This window comes from Pristiophorus japonicus, chromosome 13 (genome assembly GCF_044704955.1).
Source record: "Pristiophorus japonicus isolate sPriJap1 chromosome 13, sPriJap1.hap1, whole genome shotgun sequence".
Taxonomy (NCBI): domain Eukaryota; kingdom Metazoa; phylum Chordata; class Chondrichthyes; family Pristiophoridae; genus Pristiophorus; species Pristiophorus japonicus.
Window position 1 is genome coordinate 190,055,343 of NC_091989.1, and position 20,308 is coordinate 190,075,650.

Consider the following 20,308-nt stretch of genomic DNA (forward strand, 5'->3'; position numbering starts at 1 on the left):
GTGTCAAATTTATCTGTTTTGTCTGTAACACTGCTGTGAAATGCCTTGGAACCTTTTACTATGTTAAATGTGCTTTATAAATAAAAGTTATTATGAAGTTATTATTAAAGGCGGGTATATGGAGTTAGGTCTCAGATCAGCCACGATGTCATGGAATGGCAGAGCAGGCTCGAGGGGCTGAATGGCCTCCTCCTGTTCCTGTGTAACAGGCTCGAGGGGCTGAATGGCCTCCTCCTGTTCCTGTGTAACAGGCTCGAGGGGCTGAATGGTCTCCTCCTGTTCCTGTGTAACAGGCTCGAGGGGCTGAATGGCCTCCTCCTGTTCCTGTGTAACAGGCTCGAGGGGCTGAATTGCCTCCTCCTGTTCCTGTGTAACAGGCTCGAGGGGATGAATGGCCTCCTCCTGTTCCTGTGTAACAGGCTCGAGGGGATGAATGGCCTCCTCCTGTTCCTGTGTAACAGGCTCGAGGGGCTGAATGGCCTCCTCCTGTTCCTGTGTAACTGGCTCGAGGGGCTGAATGGCCTCCTCCTGTTCCTGTGTAACAGGCTCGAGGGGCTGAATGGGCCTCCTCCTGTTCCTGTGTAACTGGCTCGAGGGGCTGAATGGTCTCCTCCTGTTCCTGTGTAACAGGCTCGAGGGGCTGAATGGCCTCCTCCTGTTCCTGTGTAACTGGCTCGAGGGGCTGAATGGCCTCCTCCTGTTCCTGTGTAACAGGCTCGAGGGGCTGAATGGCCTCCTCCTGTTCCTGTGTAACAGGCTCGAGTGGATGAATGGCCTCCTCCTGTTCCTGTGTAACAGGCTCGAGGGGCTGAATGGCCTCCTCCTGTTCCTGTGTAACTGGCTCGAGGGGCTGAATGGCCTCCTCCTGTTCCTGTGTAACAGGCTCGAGGGGCTGAATGGGCCTCCTCCTGTTCCTGTGTAACTGGCTCGAGGGGCTGAATGGTCTCCTCCTGTTCCTGTGTAACAGGCTCGAGGGGCTGAATGGCCTCCTCCTGTTCCTGTGTAACTGGCTCGAGGGGCTGAATGGCCTCCTCCTGTTCCTGTGTAACTGGCTCGAGGGGCTGAATGGTCTCCTCCTGTTCCTGTGTAACAGGCTCGAGGGGCTGAATGGCCTCCTCCTGTTCCTGTGCAACAGGCTCGAGGGGCTGAATGGTCTCCTCCTGTTCCTGTGTAACAGGCTCGAGGGGCTGAATGGCCTCCTCCTGTTCCTGTGTAACAGGCTCGAGGGGCTGAATGGCCTCCTCCTGTTCCTGTGTAACAGGCTCGAGGGGCTGAATGGCCTCCTCCTGTTCCTGTGTAACAGGCTCGAGGGGCTGAATGGCCTCCTCCTGTTCCTGTGTAACAGGCTCGAGGGGCTGAATGGCCTCCTCCTGTTCCTGTGTAACAGGCTCGAGGGGCTGAATGGCCTCCTCCTGTTCCTGTGTAATAGGCTCGAGGGGCTGAATGGCCTCCTCCTGTTCCTGTGTAACAGGCTCGAGGGGCTGAATGGCCTCCTCCTGTTCCTGTGTAACAGGCTCGAGGGGCTGAATGGCCTCCTCCTGTTCCTGTGTAACAGGCTCGAGGGGCTGAATGGCCTCCTCCTGTTCCTGTGTAACAGGCTCGAGGGGCTGAATGGCCTCCTCCTGTTCCTGTGTAACAGGCTCGAGGGGCTGAATGGGCCTCCTCCTGTTCCTGTGCAACAGGCTCGAGGGGCTGAATGGGCTTCCACCTGTTCCGTTGTCCCTACAAGGACCAACATTCCATTAGCCGTTTCGATTTGTGTCTCAGTGTACGAGCTGCTTATGGTTGATGTTCATACCTGTCTGAGGCTCAACGGAGAAGTAAGGCTGACCCTCCAGAATGCTGTACACCAGTCTGGCGCTGTTTCCATAGGACGGGTCATCTGCATCTGTGGCTGTGACTTGAATGACAGAAGTACCTGAAAGAGAGGCGATAATCACATTGTCAAGGGGAGTGAGAGAATGATAAATGGAGCCAGTGCATGAAAGAATGTGGAGCGCCCAAACCTGAGCCCAGCCATTCGTCATACTGTCAAACCCTTATACCTCCGGCTGTCATCCTCGGGGGGCAGGAGCCTTGTTATGAAATGCTTCACAAAGTACACCAAGCGTGGAACGCCTGCCACTTTATAAAAGGTATCGAGGCACCGGAGCAGGTGCAAAAACAGATTGACAGGGACTGATACCAGAACTGAGAGAGGCGAAAACTGCCAGGGAAGATCGAACAGGCCGGGGCACTTTACTCTGGGAAAGAGCAGGCTGAGGGGTGACCTGACAGAGGTCTTTAAAATGATGACGGTTCGATAGGATCGAGGCAGAGACCAGAACTCGGGTGCTATAAATATATGATAGACACTAATAAATGCAATCGGGAATTCAGGAGAAACTTCTTGACCCAGAGAGAGGTGAGAATGTGGAACTCGCTGCCACAGGGAGGGCTTGAGGTGAATAAGAACATAAGAACATAAGAATTAGGAACAGGAGTAGGCCATCTAGCCCCTCGAGCCTGCTCCGCCACTCAACAAGATCATGGCTCATCTGGCCATGGACTCAGCTCCACTTACCCGCCCGCTCCCCGTAACCCTTAATTCCCTTATTGGTTAAAAATCTATCTATCTTTGACTTGAAAATATTCAATGAGCTAGCCTCAACTGCTTCCTTGGGCAGAGAATTCCACAGATTCACAACCCTCTGGGAGAAGAAATTCCTTCTCAACTCGGTTTTAAATTGGCTCCTCCGTATTTTGAGGCTGTGCCCCCTAGTTCTAGTCTCCCCGACCAGTGGAAACAACCTCTCTGCCTCTATCTTGTCTATCCCTTTCATTATTTTAAATGTTTCTATAAGATCACCCCTCATCCTCCTGAACTCCAAGGAGTAAAGACCCAGTCTACTCAATCTATCATCATAAGGTAACCCCCTCATCTCCGGAAACAGCCTAGTGAATCGTCTCTGTACCCCTTCCAAAGCTAGTATATCCTTCCTTAAGTAAGGTGACCAAAACTGCATGCAGTACTCCAGGTGCGGCCTCACCAATACCCTGTACAGTTGCAGCAGGATCTCCCTGCTTTTGTACTCCATCCCTCTCGCAATGAAGGCCAACATTCCATTCGCCTTCCTGATTACCTGCTGCACCTGCAAACTAACCTTTTGGGATTCATGCACAAGGACCCCCAGGTCCCTCTGCACCGCAGCATGTTGTAATTTCTCCCCATTCAAATAATATTCCCTTTGACTGTTTTTTTCCCAAGGTGGATGACCTCACATTTTCCGACATTGTATTCCATCTGCCAAACCTTAGCCCATTCGCTTAACCTATCCAAATCTCCTTGCAGCCTCTCTGAGTCCTCTACACAACCCGCTTTCCCACTAATCTTTGTGTCATCTGCAAATTTTGTTGCACTACACTCTGTCCCCTCTTCCAGGTCATCTATGTATATTGTAAACAGTTGTGGTCCCAGCACTGATCGTTGTGGCACACCACTAACCACTGATTTCCAACCCGAAAAGGACCCATTTATCCCGACTCTCTGCTTTCTGTTCGCCAGCCAATTCTCTATCCATGCTAATACATTTCCTCTGACTCCGCGTACCTTTATCTTCTGCAGTAACCTTTTGTGTGGCACCTTATCGAATGCCTTTTGGAAATCTAAATATACCACATCCATCGGTACACCTCTATCCACCATGCTCGTTATATCCTCAAAGAATTCCAGTAAGTTAGTTAAACATGATTTCCCTTTCATGAATCCATGCTGCGTCTGCTTGATTGCACTATTCCTATCTAGATGTCCCGCTATTTCTTCCTTAATGATAGTTTTAAGCATTTTCCCCACTACAGATGTTAAACTAACCGGCCAATAGTTACCTGCCTTTTGCCTGTCCCCTTTTTTAAACAGAGGCGTTACATTAGCTGCTTTCCAATCCGCTGGTACCTCCCCAGAGTCCAGAGAATTTTGGTAGATTATAACGAATGCATCTGCTATAATTTCCGCCATTTCTTTTAATACCCTGGGATGCATTTCATCAGGACCAGGGGACTTGTCTACCTTGAGTCCCATTAACCTGTCCAGCACTACCCCCCTAGTGATAGTGATTGTCTCAAGGTCCTCCCTTCCCACATTCCTGTGGCCTGCAAATTTTGGCATTGTTTTTGTGTCTTCCACTGTGAAGACGGAAGCAAAATAATTGTTTAAGGTCTCAGCCATTTCCACATTTCCCATTATTAAATCCCCCTTTTCATCTTCTAAGGGACCAACATTTACTTTAGTCACTCTTTTCCGTTTTATTTATCTGTAAAAGCTTTTACTATCTGTTTTTATGTTTTGCGTAAGGTTACCTTTGTAATCTATCTTCCCTTTCTTTATTGCTTTTTTAGTCATTCTTTGCTGTTGCTTAAAATTTTCCCAATCCTCTAGTTTCCCACTAACCTTGGCCACCTTATACGCATTAGTCTTTGATTTGATACTTTCCTTTATTTCCTTGGTTATCCACAGCTGGTTATCCCTTCTCTTGCCACCCTTCTTTTTCACTGGAATATATTTTTGTTGCGCACTATGATAGAGCTCCTTAAAAATCCTCCACTGTTCCTCAATTGTGCCACCGTTTAGTCCTTGTTTCCAGTCTACTTTAGCATTTTGGAATAGTATCGATGCATTTAAGGGGAAGCTGGATAAACACATGAGGGAGAAAGTAATAGAAGGATGGGGCGACGGGGTGAGATGGAGAGGGGTGGGAGGGGGCTGGTGTGGAGCATAAACACCGACAAAGAGCGGTGGGCCCAATGGCCTGGTTCAATGCGATGAATTCTAAGTTAAAGTGTTCTTCCTTGTCCGGCTGTTTGCTCACCTCCAACTGTTTGATAATACAAGCTGCGAGGAGGGAGTTGATTTTCTCGGCACAGTATTTTCAGCGTGCTGGTTAAAGCGCTCCCATCAACTGTTCGTGCTATTTGATGGGAGCGGTTATCCTGGTTACTTTAACCAGGTTAATGAGCTGGAATAGCCCGAACAGCAATTGGATAGGAATGTGCTCGAACCAGCTCCCGAAAAAACAAACAGAATTTGTATTTATATCGCGTCTGCCACGACCTCAGGATATCCCGAAGCGCTTTACAACTGATGAAGAACTTTTTCTTTAAACATAGAAACATAGAAAAAAGGTACAGGAGTAGGCCATTCGGCCCTTTGAGCCTGCACCGCCATTCAATAAGATCATGGCTGATCATTCCCTCAGTGACCCGGGGTCGCTGTTGCAATGGAGTAAACGTGGCCGGCAATTTGTGCACAAAAGCAGCAGTGTGAGCGTGACAGGTAATCTCATGTTGGCTGAGGGATAAATATTGGCCCAGGACACCAGGGAGTGGGGGGAGGTGGGTGAGGGGAGGGAGAGGGGGAGGGCGGGGGGAATCCTGCCAAGCTGCAGGGCCGTGGGAGAAACGGCGCAGGCACTAAACCTTGAATGGGCCGCAGAGCCAGATAACAGTACCACGCACCAAATAACAAATAAGAGGGAACAGTGCCCCCAACAGCTTGGGATGTCCAAGAATTGCAGCATTACAGAAAGAGATTGCGTTACAAGCCGAGCAATTATCAGCGTCTCTGTTTTCCACCCGATAACAAAACGTCTACTTTATGTTTCTGTACTTTATGATTTAATCTGCCATTCCAAATCTGAATCACTTGTGTACTGGCAGGAGCTAATTCAGTGTTTGCAACACTTTTACCAATTGATTTTATTTATTGAGCTGAGGGACATCAATGGTTGGGAAGTGCAATTTATATCTAGGCCAGCATCAAACACTCCCAGGGCAGGTACAGGGGGTTAGATACAGAGTAAAGCTCCCTCTACACTGTCCCATCAAACACTCCCAGGGTAGTACAGGGGGGTTAGATACAGAGTAAAGCTCCCTCTGCACTGTCCCATCAAACACTCCCAGGGCAGGTACAGGGGGGTTAGAAACAGAGTAAAGCTCCCTCTACACTGTCCCATCAAACACTCCCAGGGCAGGTACAGGGGGTTAGATACAGAGTAAAGCTCCCTCTACACTGTCCCATCAAACACTCCCAGGGCAAGTACAGGGGGTTAGATACAGAGTAAAGCTCCCTCTACACTGTCCCATGAAACACCCCCAGGGCAGGTAAAGGGGGTTAGATACAGAGTAAAGCTCCCTCTACACTGTCCCATCAAACACTCCCAGGGTAAGTACAGGGGGTTAGATACAGAGTAAAGCTCCCTCTACACTGTCCCATCAAACACTCCCAGGGCAGGTACAGCGGGTTAGATACAGAGTAAAGCTCTCTCTACACTGTCCCATCAAACACTCCCAGGGCAGGTACAGGGGGTTAGATACAGAGTAAAGCTCTCTCTACACTGTCCCATCAAACACTCCCAGGGCAGGTACAGGGGGTTAGATACAGATTAAAGCTCGTCTCTACACTGTCCCATCAAACACTCCCAGGGCAAGTACAGGGGGTTAGATACAGAGTAAAGCTCCCTCTGCACTGTCCCATCAAACACTCCCAGAGCAGGTACAGCACGGCGTTAGATACAGAGTAAAGCTCCCTCTACACTGTCCCATCAAACACCCCCAGGGCAGGTACAGGGGGTTAGATACAGAGTAAAGCTCCCTCTACACTGTCCCATCAAAAACTCCCAGGGCAAGTACAGCACGGGTTAGATACAGAGTAAAGCTCCCTCTACACTGTCCCATCAAACACCCCCAGGGCAGGTACAGGTGGTTAGATACAGAGTAAAGCTCCCTCTACACTGTCCCATCAAACACCCCCAGGGCAAGTACAGGGGGTGAGATACAGAGTAAAGCTCCCTCTACACTGTCCCATCAAACACCCCCAGGGCAGGTACAGGGGGTTAGATACAGAGTAAAGCTCCCGCTACACTGTCCCATCAAACACTCCCCGGGCAGGTACAGGGGGTTAGATACAGAGTAAAGCTCCCTCTACACTGTCCCATCAAACACCCCCAGGGCAAGTACAGGGGGTTAGATACAGAGTAAAGCTCCCTCTACACTGTCCCATCAAACATTCCCAGGGCAGGTACAGGGGGTTAGATACAGAGTAAAGCTCCCTCCACACTGTCGCATCAAACATCCCAGAGCAAGTACAGCACGGGTTAGATACAGAGTAAAGCTCCCTCTACACTGTCCCATCAAACACTCCCAGGGCAGGTACAGGGGGGTTAGATACAGAGTAAAGCTCCCTCTACACTGTCCCATCAAACACTCCCAGGGCAAGTACAGGGGGTTAGATACAGAGTAAAGCTCCCTCTAAACTGTCCCATCAAACACTCCCAGGGCAGGTACAGGGGGTTAGATACAGGGTAAAGCTCCCTCTACACTGTCCCATCAAACACTCCCAGGGCAGGTACAGGGGGTTAGATACAGAGTAAAGCTCCCTCTACACTGTCCCATCAAACACCCCCAGGGCAAGTGCAGGGGGTTAGATACAGAGTAAAGCTCCCTCTACACGGTCCCATCAAACAGTCCCAGGGCAAGTACAGGGGGTTAAATACAGAGTAAAGCTCCCTCTACACTGTCCCATCAAACACTCCCAGGGCAGGTACAGGGGGTTAGATACAGAGTAAAGCTCCCTCTACACTGTCCCATCAAACACCCCCAGGGCAGGTAAAGGGGGTTAGATACAGAGTAAAGCTCCCTCTACACTGTCCCATCAAACACTCCCAGGGCAAGTACAGGGGGTTAGATACAGAGTAAAGCTCCCTCTACACTGTCCCATCAAACACTCACAGGGCAGGTACAGGGGGTTAGATACTGAGTAAAGCTCTATCTACACTGTCCCATCAAACACTCCCAGGGCAGGTACAGGGGGTTAGATACAGAGCAAAGCTCCCTCTGCACTGTCCCATCAAACACTCCCAGGGCAGGTACAGCACGTCGTTAGATACAGAGTAAAGCTCCCTCTACACTGTCCCATCAAACATCCCAGGGCAAGTACAGCACGGGTTAGATACAGAGTAAAGCTCCCTCTACACTGTCCCATCAAACACTCCCAGGGCAGGTACAGGGGGGTTAGATACAGAGTAAAGCTCCCTCTAAACTGTCCCATCAAACACTCCCAGGGCAGGTACAGGGGGTTAGATACAGGGTAAAGCTCCCTCTACACTGTCCCATCAAACACTCCCAGGGCAGGTACAGGGGGTTAGATACAGAGTAAAGCTCCCTCTACACTGTCCCATCAAACACCCCCAGGGCAAGTGCAGGGGGTTAGATACAGAGTAAAGCTCCCTCTACACGGTCCCATCAAACAGTCCCAGGGCAAGTACAGGGGGTTAAATACAGAGTAAAGCTCCCTCTACACTGTCCCATCAAACACTCCCAGGGCAGGTACAGGGGGTTAGATACAGAGTAAAGCTCCCTCTACACTGTCCCATCAAACACCCCCAGGGCAGGTAAAGGGGGTTAGATACAGAGTAAAGCTCCCTCTACACTGTCCCATCAAACACTCCCAGGGCAAGTACAGGGGGTTAGATACAGAGTAAAGCTCCCTCTACACTGTCCCATCAAACACTCACAGGGCAGGTACAGGGGGTTAGATACTGAGTAAAGCTCTATCTACACTGTCCCATCAAACACTCCCAGGGCAGGTACAGGGGGTTAGATACAGAGCAAAGCTCCCTCTGCACTGTCCCATCAAACACTCCCAGGGCAGGTACAGCACGTCGTTAGATACAGAGTAAAGCTCCCTCTACACTGTCCCATCAAACATCCCAGGGCAAGTACAGCACGGGTTAGATACAGAGTAAAGCTCCCTCTACACTGTCCCATCAAACACTCCCAGGGCAGGTACAGGGGGGTTAGATACAGAGTAAAGCTCCCTCTACACTTTCCCATCAAACACTCCCCGGGCAGGTACAGGGGGTTAGATACAGAGTAAAGCTCCCTCTACACTGTCCCATCAAACACTCCCAGGGCAGGTACAGGGGGTTAGATACAGAGTAAAGCTCCCTCTACACTGTCCCATCAAACACCCCCAGGGCAGGTAAAGGGGGTTAGATAAAGAGTAAAGCTCCCTCTACACTTTCCCATCAAACACTCCCAGGGCAAGTACAGGGGGTTAGATGCAGAGTAAAGCTCCCTCTACACTGTCCCATCAAACACTCCCAGGGCAGGTACAGGGGGTTAGATACAGAGTAAAGCTCTCTCTACACTGTCCCATCAAACACTCCCAGGGCAGGTACAGGGGGTTAGATACAGAGTCAAGCTCTCTCTACACTGTCCCATCAAACATCCCAGGGCAGGTACAGGGGGTTAGATACAGAGTAAAGCTCCCTCTGCACTGTCCCATCAAACACTCCCAGCGCAGGTACAGCACGGCGTTAGATACAGAGTTAAGCTCCCTCTACACTGTCCCATCAAACAGCCCCAGGGCATGTACAGGGGGTTAGATACAGATTCAAGCTCCCTCTACACTGTCCCATCAAACACTCCCAGGGCAAGTACAGGGCGTTAGATAGAGAGTAAAGCTCCCTCTACACTGTCCCATCAAACACTCCCAGGGCAAGTACAGCACGGGTTAGATACAGAGTAAAGCTCCCTTTACACTGTCCCATCAAACACTCCCAGGGCAAGTACAGCACGGGTTAGATACAGAGTAAAGCTCCCTCTACACTGTCCCATCAAACACTCCCAGGGCAGGTACAGGGGGTTAGATACAGAGTAAGGCTCCCTCTACACTGCCCCATCAAACACTCCCAGGGCAGGTACACGGGGTTAGATACAGAGTGAAGATCCCTCTCCACTGTCCCATCAAACACCCCCAGGGCAAGTACAGCACGGGGTTAGATACAGAGTAAAGCTCCCTCTACACTGTCCCATCAAACACCCCCAGGGCAAGTACACATGGGTTAGATACAGAATAAAGCTCTCTCTGCACTTTCCCATCAAACACCCCAGGGCAAGTACACATGGGTTAGATACAGAGTAAAGCTCCCTCTCCACTGTCCCATCAAACACCACCAGGGCAAGTACAGGGGGTTAGATACAGAGTAAAGCTCCCTCTACACTGTCCCATCAAACACCTCCAGGGCAAGTACAGCATGGGTTAGATACAGAGTAAAGCTCCCTCTACACTGTCCCATCAAACACCCCAGGGCAAGTACAGGGGATTAGATACAGAGTAAAGCTCCCTCTACACTGTCCCATCAAACACTCCCAGGGCAAGTACAGGGGGTTAGATACAGAGTAAAGCTCCCTCTACACTGTCCCATCAAACACCCCCAGGGCAAGTACAGCACGGGTTAGATAGAGAGTAAAGCTCCCTCTACACTGTCCCATCAAACACTCCCAGGGCAGGTACAGCACGGGGTTAGATACAGAGTAAAGCTCTCTCTACACTGTCCCATCAAACACCCCCAGGGCAAGTACACATGGGTTAGATACAGAGTAAAGCTCCCTCTCCACTGTCCCATCAAACACCCCCAGGGCAAGTACAGGGGGTTAGATACAGAGTAAAGCTCCCTCTACACTGTCCCATCAAACACTCCCAGGGCAAGTACAGCACGGGTTAGATGCAGAGGAAAGCTCCCTCTACACTGTCACATCAAACACTCCCAGGGCAAGTACAGGGGGTTAGATACAGAGTAAAGCTCCCTCTACACTGTCCTATCAAACACTCCCAGGGCAAGTACAGCACGGGTTAGATACAGAGTAAAGCTCCCACTACACTGTCCCATCAAACACTCCCAGGGCAGGGACAGGGGGTTAGATACAGAGTAAAGCTCCCTCTACACTGCCCCATCAAACACTCCCAGGGCAGGTACAGCACGGGGTTAGATACAGAGTAAAGCTCCCTCTACACTGTCCCATCAAACACTCCCAGGGCAAGTCCAGCACGGGGTTAGATACAGAGTAAAGCTCTCTCTACACTGTCGCATCAAACACCCCCAGGGCAAGTAGACATGGGTTAGATACAGAGTAAAGCTCCCTCTCCACTGTCCCATCAAACACCCCAGGGCAAGTACACATGGGTTAGATACAGAGTAAAGCTCCCTCTACACTGTCCCATCAAACACCCCCAGGGCAAGTACAGGGGTTTAGATACAGAGTAAAGCTCCCTCTACACTGTCCCATCAAACACTCCCAGGGCAAGTACAGGGGGTTAGATACAGAGCAAAGCTCCCTCTACACTGTCCCATCAAACACCCCCAGGGCAAGTACACATGGGTTAGATACAGAGTAAAGCTCCCTCTCCACTGTCCCATCAAACACCCCCAGGGCAAGTACAGCACGGGGTTAGATACAGAGTAAAGCTCCCTCTACACTGTCCCATCAAACACCCCCAGGGCAAGTACAGGGGGTTAGATACAGAGCAAAGCTCCCTCTACACTGTCCCATCAAACACCCCCAGGGCAAGTACACATGGGTTAGATACAGAATAAAGCTCTCTCTGCACTGTCCCATCAAACACCCCAGGGCAAGTACACATGGGTTAGATACAGAGTAAAGCTCCCTCTCCACTGTCCCATCAAACACCACCAGGGCAAGTACAGCATGGGTTAGATACAGAGTAAAGCTCCCTCTACACTGTCCCATCAAACACCCCCAGGGCAAGTACAGGGGATTAGATACAGAGTAAAGCTCCCTCTACACTGTCCCATCAAACACTCCCAGGGCAAGTACAGGGGGTTAGATACAGAGTAAAGCTCCCTCTACACTGTCCCATCAAACACCCCCAGGGCAAGTACAGCACGGGTTAGATAGAGAGTAAAGCTCCCTCTACACTGTCCCATCAAACACTCCCAGGGCAGGTACAGCACGGGGTTAGATACAGAGTAAAGCTCTCTCTACACTGTCCCATCAAACACCCCCAGGGCAAGTACACATGGGTTAGATACAGAGTAAAGCTCCCTCTCCACTGTCCCATCAAACACCCCCAGGGCAAGTACAGGGGGTTAGATACAGAGTAAAGCTCCCTCTACACTGTCCCATCAAACACTCCCAGGGCAAGTACAGCACGGGTTAGATGCAGAGGAAAGCTCCCTCTACACTGTCCCATCAAACACTCCCAGGGCAGGTACAGGGGGTTAGATACAGAGTAAAGCTCCCTCTACACTGTCCCATCAAACACTCCCAGGGCAAGTACAGCACGGGTTAGATACAGAGTAAAGCTCCCTCTACACTGTCCCATCAAACACTCCCAGGGCAAGTACAGGGGGTTAGATACAGAGTAAAGCTCCCTCTACACTGTCCTATCAAACACTCCCAGGGCAAGTACAGCACGGGTTAGACACAGAGTAAAGCTCCCTCTACACTGTCCCATCAAACACTCCCAGGGCAGGTACAGGGGGTTAGATACAGAGTAAAGCTCCCTCTACACTGCCCCATCAAACACTCCCAGGGCAGGTACAGCACGGGGTTAGATACAGAGTAAAGCTCCCTCGACACTGTCCCATCAAACACTCCCAGGGCAAGTCCAGCACGGGGCGAGATACAGAGTAAAGCTCTCTCTACACTGTCGCATCAAACACCCCCAGGGCAAGTAGACATGGGTTAGATACAGAGTAAAGCTCCCTCTACACTGTCCCATCAAACACCCCCAGGGCAAGTACACATGGGTTAGATACAGAGTAAAGCTCCCTCTCCACTGTCCCATCAAACACCCCCAGGGCAAGTACAGCACGGGGTTAGATACAGAGTAAAGCTCCCTCTACACTGTCCCATCAAACACCCCCAGGGCAAGTACACATGGGTTAGATACAGAGTGAAGCTCTCTCTACACTGTCCCATCAAACACCCCAGGGCAAGTACACATGGGTTAGATACAGAGTAAAGCTCCCTCTCCACTGTCCCATCAAACACCCCCAGGGCAAGTACAGGGGGTTAGATACAGAGTAAAGCTCCCTCTGCACTGTGCCATCAAACACTCCCAGGGCAAGTACAGGGGGTTAGATACAGAGTAAAGCTCCCTCTACACTGTCCCATCAAACACCCCCAGGGCAAGTACAGCACGGGTTAGATAGAGAGTAAAGCTCCCTCTACACTGTCCCATCAAACACTCCCAGGGCAGGTACAGCACGGGGTTAGATACAGAGTAAAGCTCTCTCTACACTGTCCCATCAAACACCCCCAGGGCAAGTACACATGGGTTAGATACAGAGTAAAGCTCCCTCTCCACTGTCCCATCAAACACCCCCAGGGCAAGTACAGGGGGTTAGATACAGAGTAAAGCTCCCTCTACACTGTCCCATCAAACACTCCCAGGGCAAGTACAGGACGGGTTAGATGCAGAGGAAAGCTCCCTCTACACTGTCCCATCAAACACTCCCAGGGCAGGTACAGGGGGTTAGATACAGAGTAAAGCTCCCTCTACACTGTCCCATCAAACACTCCCAGGGCAAGTACAGCACGGGTTAGATACAGAGTAAAGCTCCCTCTACACTGTCCCATCAAACACTCCCAGGGCAGGTACAGCACGGGGTTAGATACAGAGTAAGGCTCCCTCTACACTGTCCCATCAAACACTCCCAGGGCAGGTACAGGGGGTTAGATACAGAGTAAAGCTCCCTCTACACTGGCCCATCAAACACTCCCAGGGCAGGTACAGCACGGGGTTAGATACAGAGTAAAGCTCCCTCTACACTGTCCCATCAAACACTCCCAGGGCAAGTCCAGCACGGGGCTAGATACAGAGTAAAGCTCTCTCTACACTGTCGCATCAAACACCCCCAGGGCAAGTAGACATGGGTTAGATACAGAGTAAAGCTCCCTCTACACTGTCCCATCAAACACCCCCAGGGCAAGTACACATGGGTTAGATACAGAGTAAAGCTCCCTCTCCACTGTCCCATCAAACACCCCCAGGGCAAGTACAGCACGGGGTTAGATACAGAGTAAAGCTCCCTCTACACTGTCCCATCAAACACCCCCAGGGCAAGTACACATGGGTTAGATACAGAGTAAAGCTCTCTCTACACTGTCCCATCAAACACCCCAGGGCAAGTACACATGGGTTAGATACAGAGTAAAGCTCCCTCTCCACTGTCCCATCAAACACCCCCAGGGCAAGTACAGGGGGTTAGATACAGAGTAAAGCTCCCTCTGCACTGTGCCATCAAACACCCCCAGTGCAAGTACAGCATGGGTTAGATACAGAGTAAAGCTCCCTCTACACTGTCCCATCAAACACCCCCAGGGCAAGTACACATGGGTTAGATACAGAGTAAAGCTCCCTCTCCACTGTCCCATCAAACACCCCCAGGGCAAGTACAGCACGGGGTTTGATACAGAGTATAGCTCCCTCTACACTGTCCCATCAAACACCCCCAGGGCAAGTACAGGGGTTTAGATACAGAGTAAAGCTCCCTCTACACTGTCCCATCAAACACTCCCAGGGCAAGTACAGGGGGTTAGATACAGAGCAAAGCTCCCTCTACACTGTCCCATCAAACACCCCCAGGGCAAGTACAGCACGGGTTAGATACAGAGTAAAGCTCCCTCTACACTGTCCCATCAAACACTCCCAGGGCAGGTACAGCACAGGGTTAGATACAGAGTAAAGCTCCCTCTACACTGTCCCATCAAACACTCCCAGGGCAAGTACAGCACGGGTTAGATACAGAGTAAAGGTCTCTCTACACTGTCCCATCAAACACTCCCAGGGCAAGTACAGCACGGGTTAGATACAGAGTAAAGGTCTCTCTACACTGTCCCATCAAACACTCCCAGGGCAGGTGCAGCACGGGTTAGATACAGAGTAAAGCTCCCTCGACACTGTCCCATCAAACACTCCCAGGGCAGGTACATGGGGTTAGATACAGAGTAAAGCTCCCTCTCCACTGTCCCATCAAACACTCCCAGGGCAGTTACAGCACGGGTTAGATACAGAGTAAAGCTCTCTCTACACTGTCCCATCAAACACTCCCAGGGCAGGTACAGGGGGTTAGATACAGAGTAAAGCTCCCTCCACACTGTCCCATCAAACACTCCCAGGGCAGGTACAGCACGGGTTCGATACAGAGTAAAGCTCTCTCTACACTGTCCCATCAAACACTCCCAGGGCAGGTACAGCACGGGTTCGATACAGAGTAAAGCTCTCTCTACACTGTCCCATCAAACACTCCCAGGGCAGATACAGCACGGGTTAGATGCAGAGTAAATCGCCCTCTACACTGTCCCATCAAACACTCCCAGGGCAGGTACAGCACGGGTTAGATACAGACTATAGCTCCCTCTACACTCTCAATAAAGTGCAAGTTAGGATGTGTGCAGCAGAGTTTTGGATGAGTTTAAGTTTCCGAATGGTGTAAGATACGAGGCCAGTAGGAAGAGTATTGGAATAGTCGAGTGTAGAGAGAACAAGGGCATGGATGAGGGTTTCAGCAGCAGATGAGTTGAGGTGGCGGGGGGGGAAATGGGCAATATTGTGGAGGTGGAAATAGGTGGTCTTGGTGATGGAGTGGATATGTGGTCAGAATCTCATCTCAGGGTCAAATTGGACACCAAGGTTGGGAACAGTGTGGTTCAGCCTCAGACAGTTGCAGGGAGAGGGATGAATTCAGTGACTAGGGAACGGAGTTTGTGGTGGGGACTGAAAACAATGGCTTTGGTCTCGCCAATATTTATGTTCAGGAAATCTCTGCTCAACCAATACCGGTGTCAGACAAACAGTGTGACAAATCATACGCTATGGATTGGTCGTGGTTGAGGCGAATAGTATCGATGCATTTAAGGGGAGGCTAGACAAGCGTATGGTGGAGAAGGGAATAGAGGGTTTTGCCGATTGAGTTCGAGGGGAAAGATGGGAGGAGGCTCGAGTGGAGCATAAACGCCGGCATGGACTGGTTGGTCCAAATGGCCTGTTTCTGTGCCGTATATCCGATGTAATTCCTATTTCATATAGTAGCGACAGGCCGGAATGCCACACCGCCATAATCGCCTGAGAACTTAAAAGATGCTTCGATGTTGACATCGCCGCCCTAAGCGAGACCCAGCAGGCAGCGGAAGGCCAGCTCAAGGAACAAGGTGGAGGTTACACCTTCTTCTGGCAAGGGCAGCGGAAGGAGCGTGCAGCAAACCAGTCCCACCCACCCTTTCCCTCAACCACTGTCTGTCCCACCTGTGACAGAGACTGTAATTCCCGTATTGGACTGTTCAGTCACCTGAGAACTCACTTTTAGAGTGGAAGCAAGCCTTCCTCGATTCCGAGGGACAGCCTTTGATGATGAAATGTTGTCAATGACATAACAACAACAACTTGTAATTATATAGCACCTTTAATGCAGTAAAACGTCCCAAGCACTTCACAGGAGTCTTATAAGGCAAAATATAATGACGTTCAGTCACCTGAGAACTCACTTTTAGAGTGGAAGCAAGTCTTCCTCGACTCCGAGGGACTGCCTGTGATGATGGTGATCAGTAGCAAATGTGTAATGAATGTGTATGATAATGAACAAGTACAGATGTGAATGAATGGAGTAATGAGCGAGTTTGCACTGTAAACCTGTAGTAACAAAGCTGGTACATACCCACATTGGACATCTCTGGGACTGTAGCATGGTGAGGTCCATTCAAGAACTCAGGAGGGTTATCATTAATATCCTGGACTTTCACAATGAACTCAGAGGGGGGCTCCAGAGGTTTGTTGGTTAGCCGGTCCACAGCTTGTGCCATCAAAGTGTACTGAGCACGTTCCTCCCGATCCAGCGTTTTGGTGGCGTGGATGTTCCCTGTTTTCTCATCAATAACAAAAATAGTTCCTGCCCCCTCGCCTGAGAGGATGTACCGAATCTTCCCTCCTCCGCTGTCCAGGTCCGTGTGGAGCTGCAATGGCAAATAGATACCCGCGGTATTACTGATCACAGCATGGTGCCAATCCTGGTCACTCCCCATAGAGATACCCGCGGTATTACTGATCACAGCATGGTGCCAATCCTGGTCACTCCCCATAGAGATATCCGCGGTATTACTGATCACAGCATGGTGCCAATCCTGGTCACTCCCCATAGAGATACCCGCGGTATTACTGATCACAGCATGGTGCCAATCCTGGTCACTCCCCATAGAGATACCCGCGGTATTACTGATCACAGCATGGTGCCAATCCTGGTCACTCCCCATAGAGATACCCGCGGTATTACTGATCACAGCACGGTGCCAATCCTGGTCACTCCCCATAGAGATACCCGCGGTATTACTGATCACAGCATGGTGCCAATCCTGGTCACTCCCCATAGAGATACCCGCGGTATTACTGATCACAGCATGGTGCCAATCCTGGTCACTCCCCATAGAGATACCCGCGGTATTACTGATCACAGCATGGTGCCAATCCTGGTCATTCCTCATAGAAAGGGTCTCATACCCTTTTATAGAAGGATTCTCACCCTCAGGACCCCTTTTAAAGAGAGTCTCACCATCCCAGTTCCTATGGATTGGAGGGTAGCTAATTTAACACCACTTTTTTAAAAAGGAAGGAGAGAGAAAACAGGGAATTATAGACTGGTTAGCCCTGACATCAGTAGTGGGGAAAATGTTGGAATCAATTATTAAAGATGAAATAGCAGCACATTTGGAAAGCAGTGACAGGATCGGTCCAAGTCAGCATGGATTTATGAAAGGGAAATCATGCTTGACAAATCTTCTAGAATTTTTTGAGGATGTAACTAGTAGAGTGGACAAGGGAGAACCAGTGGATGTTGTGTATTTGGACTTTCAAAAGGCTTTTGACAAGGTCCCACACAAGAGATTGGTGTGCAAAATCAAAGCACATGGTATTGGGGGTAATGTACTGACATGGATAGAGAACTGGTTGGCAGACAGGAAGCAAAGAGTCAGGATAAACGGGTCCTTTTCAGAATGACAGGCAGTGACTAGTGGGGTGCCGTACGATTCAGTGCTGGGACCCCAGCTATTTACAATATAATTAATAATTTAGATGAAGGAATTGAATGTATTATCTCCAAGTTTGCAGATGACACTAAGCTGGTTGGCAGTGTGAGCTGTGAGGAGGATGCTCAGAGGCTGCAGAGTGACTTGGACAGTTTAGGTGAGTGATGGCAGATGCACTATAATTAGATAAATGTGAGGTTATCCACTTTGGTGGAAAAACAGGAAGACAGAATATTATCTGAATGGTGACAGATTAGGAAAAGGGGAGTTGCAACGAGACCTGTGTGTCATAATATATCAGTCATTGAAAGTTGGCATGCAGGTACAGCAGGCAGTGAAGAAGGCAAATGGCATGTTGGCCTTCATAGCTAGGGGATTTGAGTATAGGAGCAGGGAGGTCTTACTGCAGTTGTACAGGGCCTTGGTGAGGCCTCACCCGGAATATTCAGTTCTGGTCTCCTAATCTGAGGAAGGACGTTCTTGCTATTGAGGGAGTGCAGTGAAGGTTCACCAGACTGATTCCCGGGATGGTAGGACTGACATATGAAGAAAGACTCGATCGACTGGGCCTGTATTCACTGGAATTTAGAAGAGTGAGAGGGGATCTCATACAAACATATAAAAGTCTGTCAGGATTGGACAGGTTAGATGCAGGAAGAATGTCCCAATGTTGGGGAAGTCCAGAACCAGGGGTCACAGTCTAAGGATAAGGGTAAGGACTGAGATGAGGAGAAACTTCTTCACTCAGAGAATTGTGAACCTGTGGAATTCTCAACCACAGAAAGTTGTTGAGGCCAATTCGTTGGATATATTCAAAAGGGAGTTAGATGTGGCCCTTACGGCTAAAGGGATCAAGGGGTATGGAGCGAACCAGGAGTGGTGTACTGAAGTTGCAAAAATGATCAGCCATGATCTTATTGAATGGTGGTGCAAGGGCCAAATGGCCTACTCCTGCACCTATTTTCTATGTTTCTATGTTTAGAGAGCCTCACCATCAGAGACCCCTTTGGAGAGAGTCTCACCATCAGGACACTTTTAGAGGGGATCTCACCATCAGGACACATTTTTCAGAAACAATCTCGTTATCTGGACAAAACAGAAAATCATTTGCAAAAGGACTAGATTAAAATTCACTCTTTTACCAGCTGCTTTTTGGTGTTAACGCAGAGATTCCCAATGTTTAAAGTTATTCCCAATTTCCCTTTTCCTTTCCTCTCAGTAGCACACCCTATTCCACGTTGCTTTATTCTGCACCTGCCCACGCTATCCCGGACTCGGGGATGTTTGATGTTGAGATCAAACAAGAATTCTCTTCCCAGAGCTGTCAACCTCTCAGTGGGATTTTGTTTACCCGAGGCATCATCTGGTTGATAACGTTCCTGTGACGCGCCTTGGGACATTTAACTACGTTAAAGGTGCTATATAAATGCAGGATGTTGTTGTTGTTATTGTTCACTCGATGGTCTGTTGCAGTTGCCCACAAACTTCACATTTGACTAAGGGCATTAGGCTATCTTGATAAAGGCAAGTCATTATTTAAAATGATGAAGGGGTTTGAGAGGGTAGATGTAGAGAAATTGTTGCTGCATGTGGGAAGTTGAAAACTAGGCGTCACAAATAATAAGATAGTCACTAATAAATCCAACAAGGAATTCAGGAGAAACGTAAAGGTGAATCTTTGGAATTCTCTGCCCCAAAAAGCTGTGGAGGCTCAGTCGTTGAGTATATTCAAGACTGAGATCGATAGATTTTTGGACTGTAGGGGAGTCGAGGGATATGGGGACAGTGCAGAAAGTGGAGTTGAGGTCGATGATCGGCCAGGATCTCATTGAATGGCGGAGCAGGCTCGAGGGGCCGAATGGCCGACTCCTGCTCCGATTTCCTATTTTTTAATGGAGAACTTGATACCACATGGAGCAGTTGAGGTGAATAGCATAGATGCCTTTAAGGGGAAGTTAGATAAATATATGATTGAGAAAGGAATAAAAGCATATGGTGATGGGGTGAGATGGAGAGGGGCGGGAGGAGGCTGGTGTGGAGCATGAACCCCGACATGGACCTGTTGGGCCGAATGGCCTGTTTCTGTGCTGGACACTCTGTGTAAGTAATATTTCTGTATTGTATCCTTCTGCTGGAGTTGCGTATATCCGAGCCGTCATAGGGCCAGTGAAACTTCTCTTGTCCGCATGCCCAATACTAGACTCCTGAAACAAGTGCTCTACTCAGAGCTCCGACACGGCAAGCGAACCCCAGGTGGACAGAGGAAACGCTTCAAGGACACCCTCAAAGCCTCCTTGAAAAAATGTAACATCCCCACCGACACCTGGGAATCCCTGGCCCAAGAACGCCCAAAGTGGAGGAAGAGCATCTGGGAAGGTGCTGAACATCTCGAGTCTCCTCGCTGGGAGCACGTGGAAGCCAAGCACAAACAGCGGAAGGAGCGTACAAC

The 20,308-nt window shown here is 49.7% G+C and overlaps 1 protein-coding gene across 1 annotated transcript in view; it reads right to left on the reverse strand.

The window, feature by feature from the left end:
- Nucleotides 1–20,308, reverse strand: part of LOC139278990 (cadherin-11-like) — a 231,596-nt gene that overhangs the window by 94,518 nt on the left and 116,770 nt on the right. Inside the window, exons 3-4 of the mRNA XM_070898290.1 lie at nucleotides 16,497–16,791; nucleotides 1,799–1,918 (exon numbers count right to left, since the gene is read on the reverse strand). Coding sequence (XP_070754391.1) covers nucleotides 1,799–1,918; nucleotides 16,497–16,791 — 415 coding nt within the window. The remainder of the gene's footprint in view (nucleotides 1–1,798; nucleotides 1,919–16,496; nucleotides 16,792–20,308) is intronic.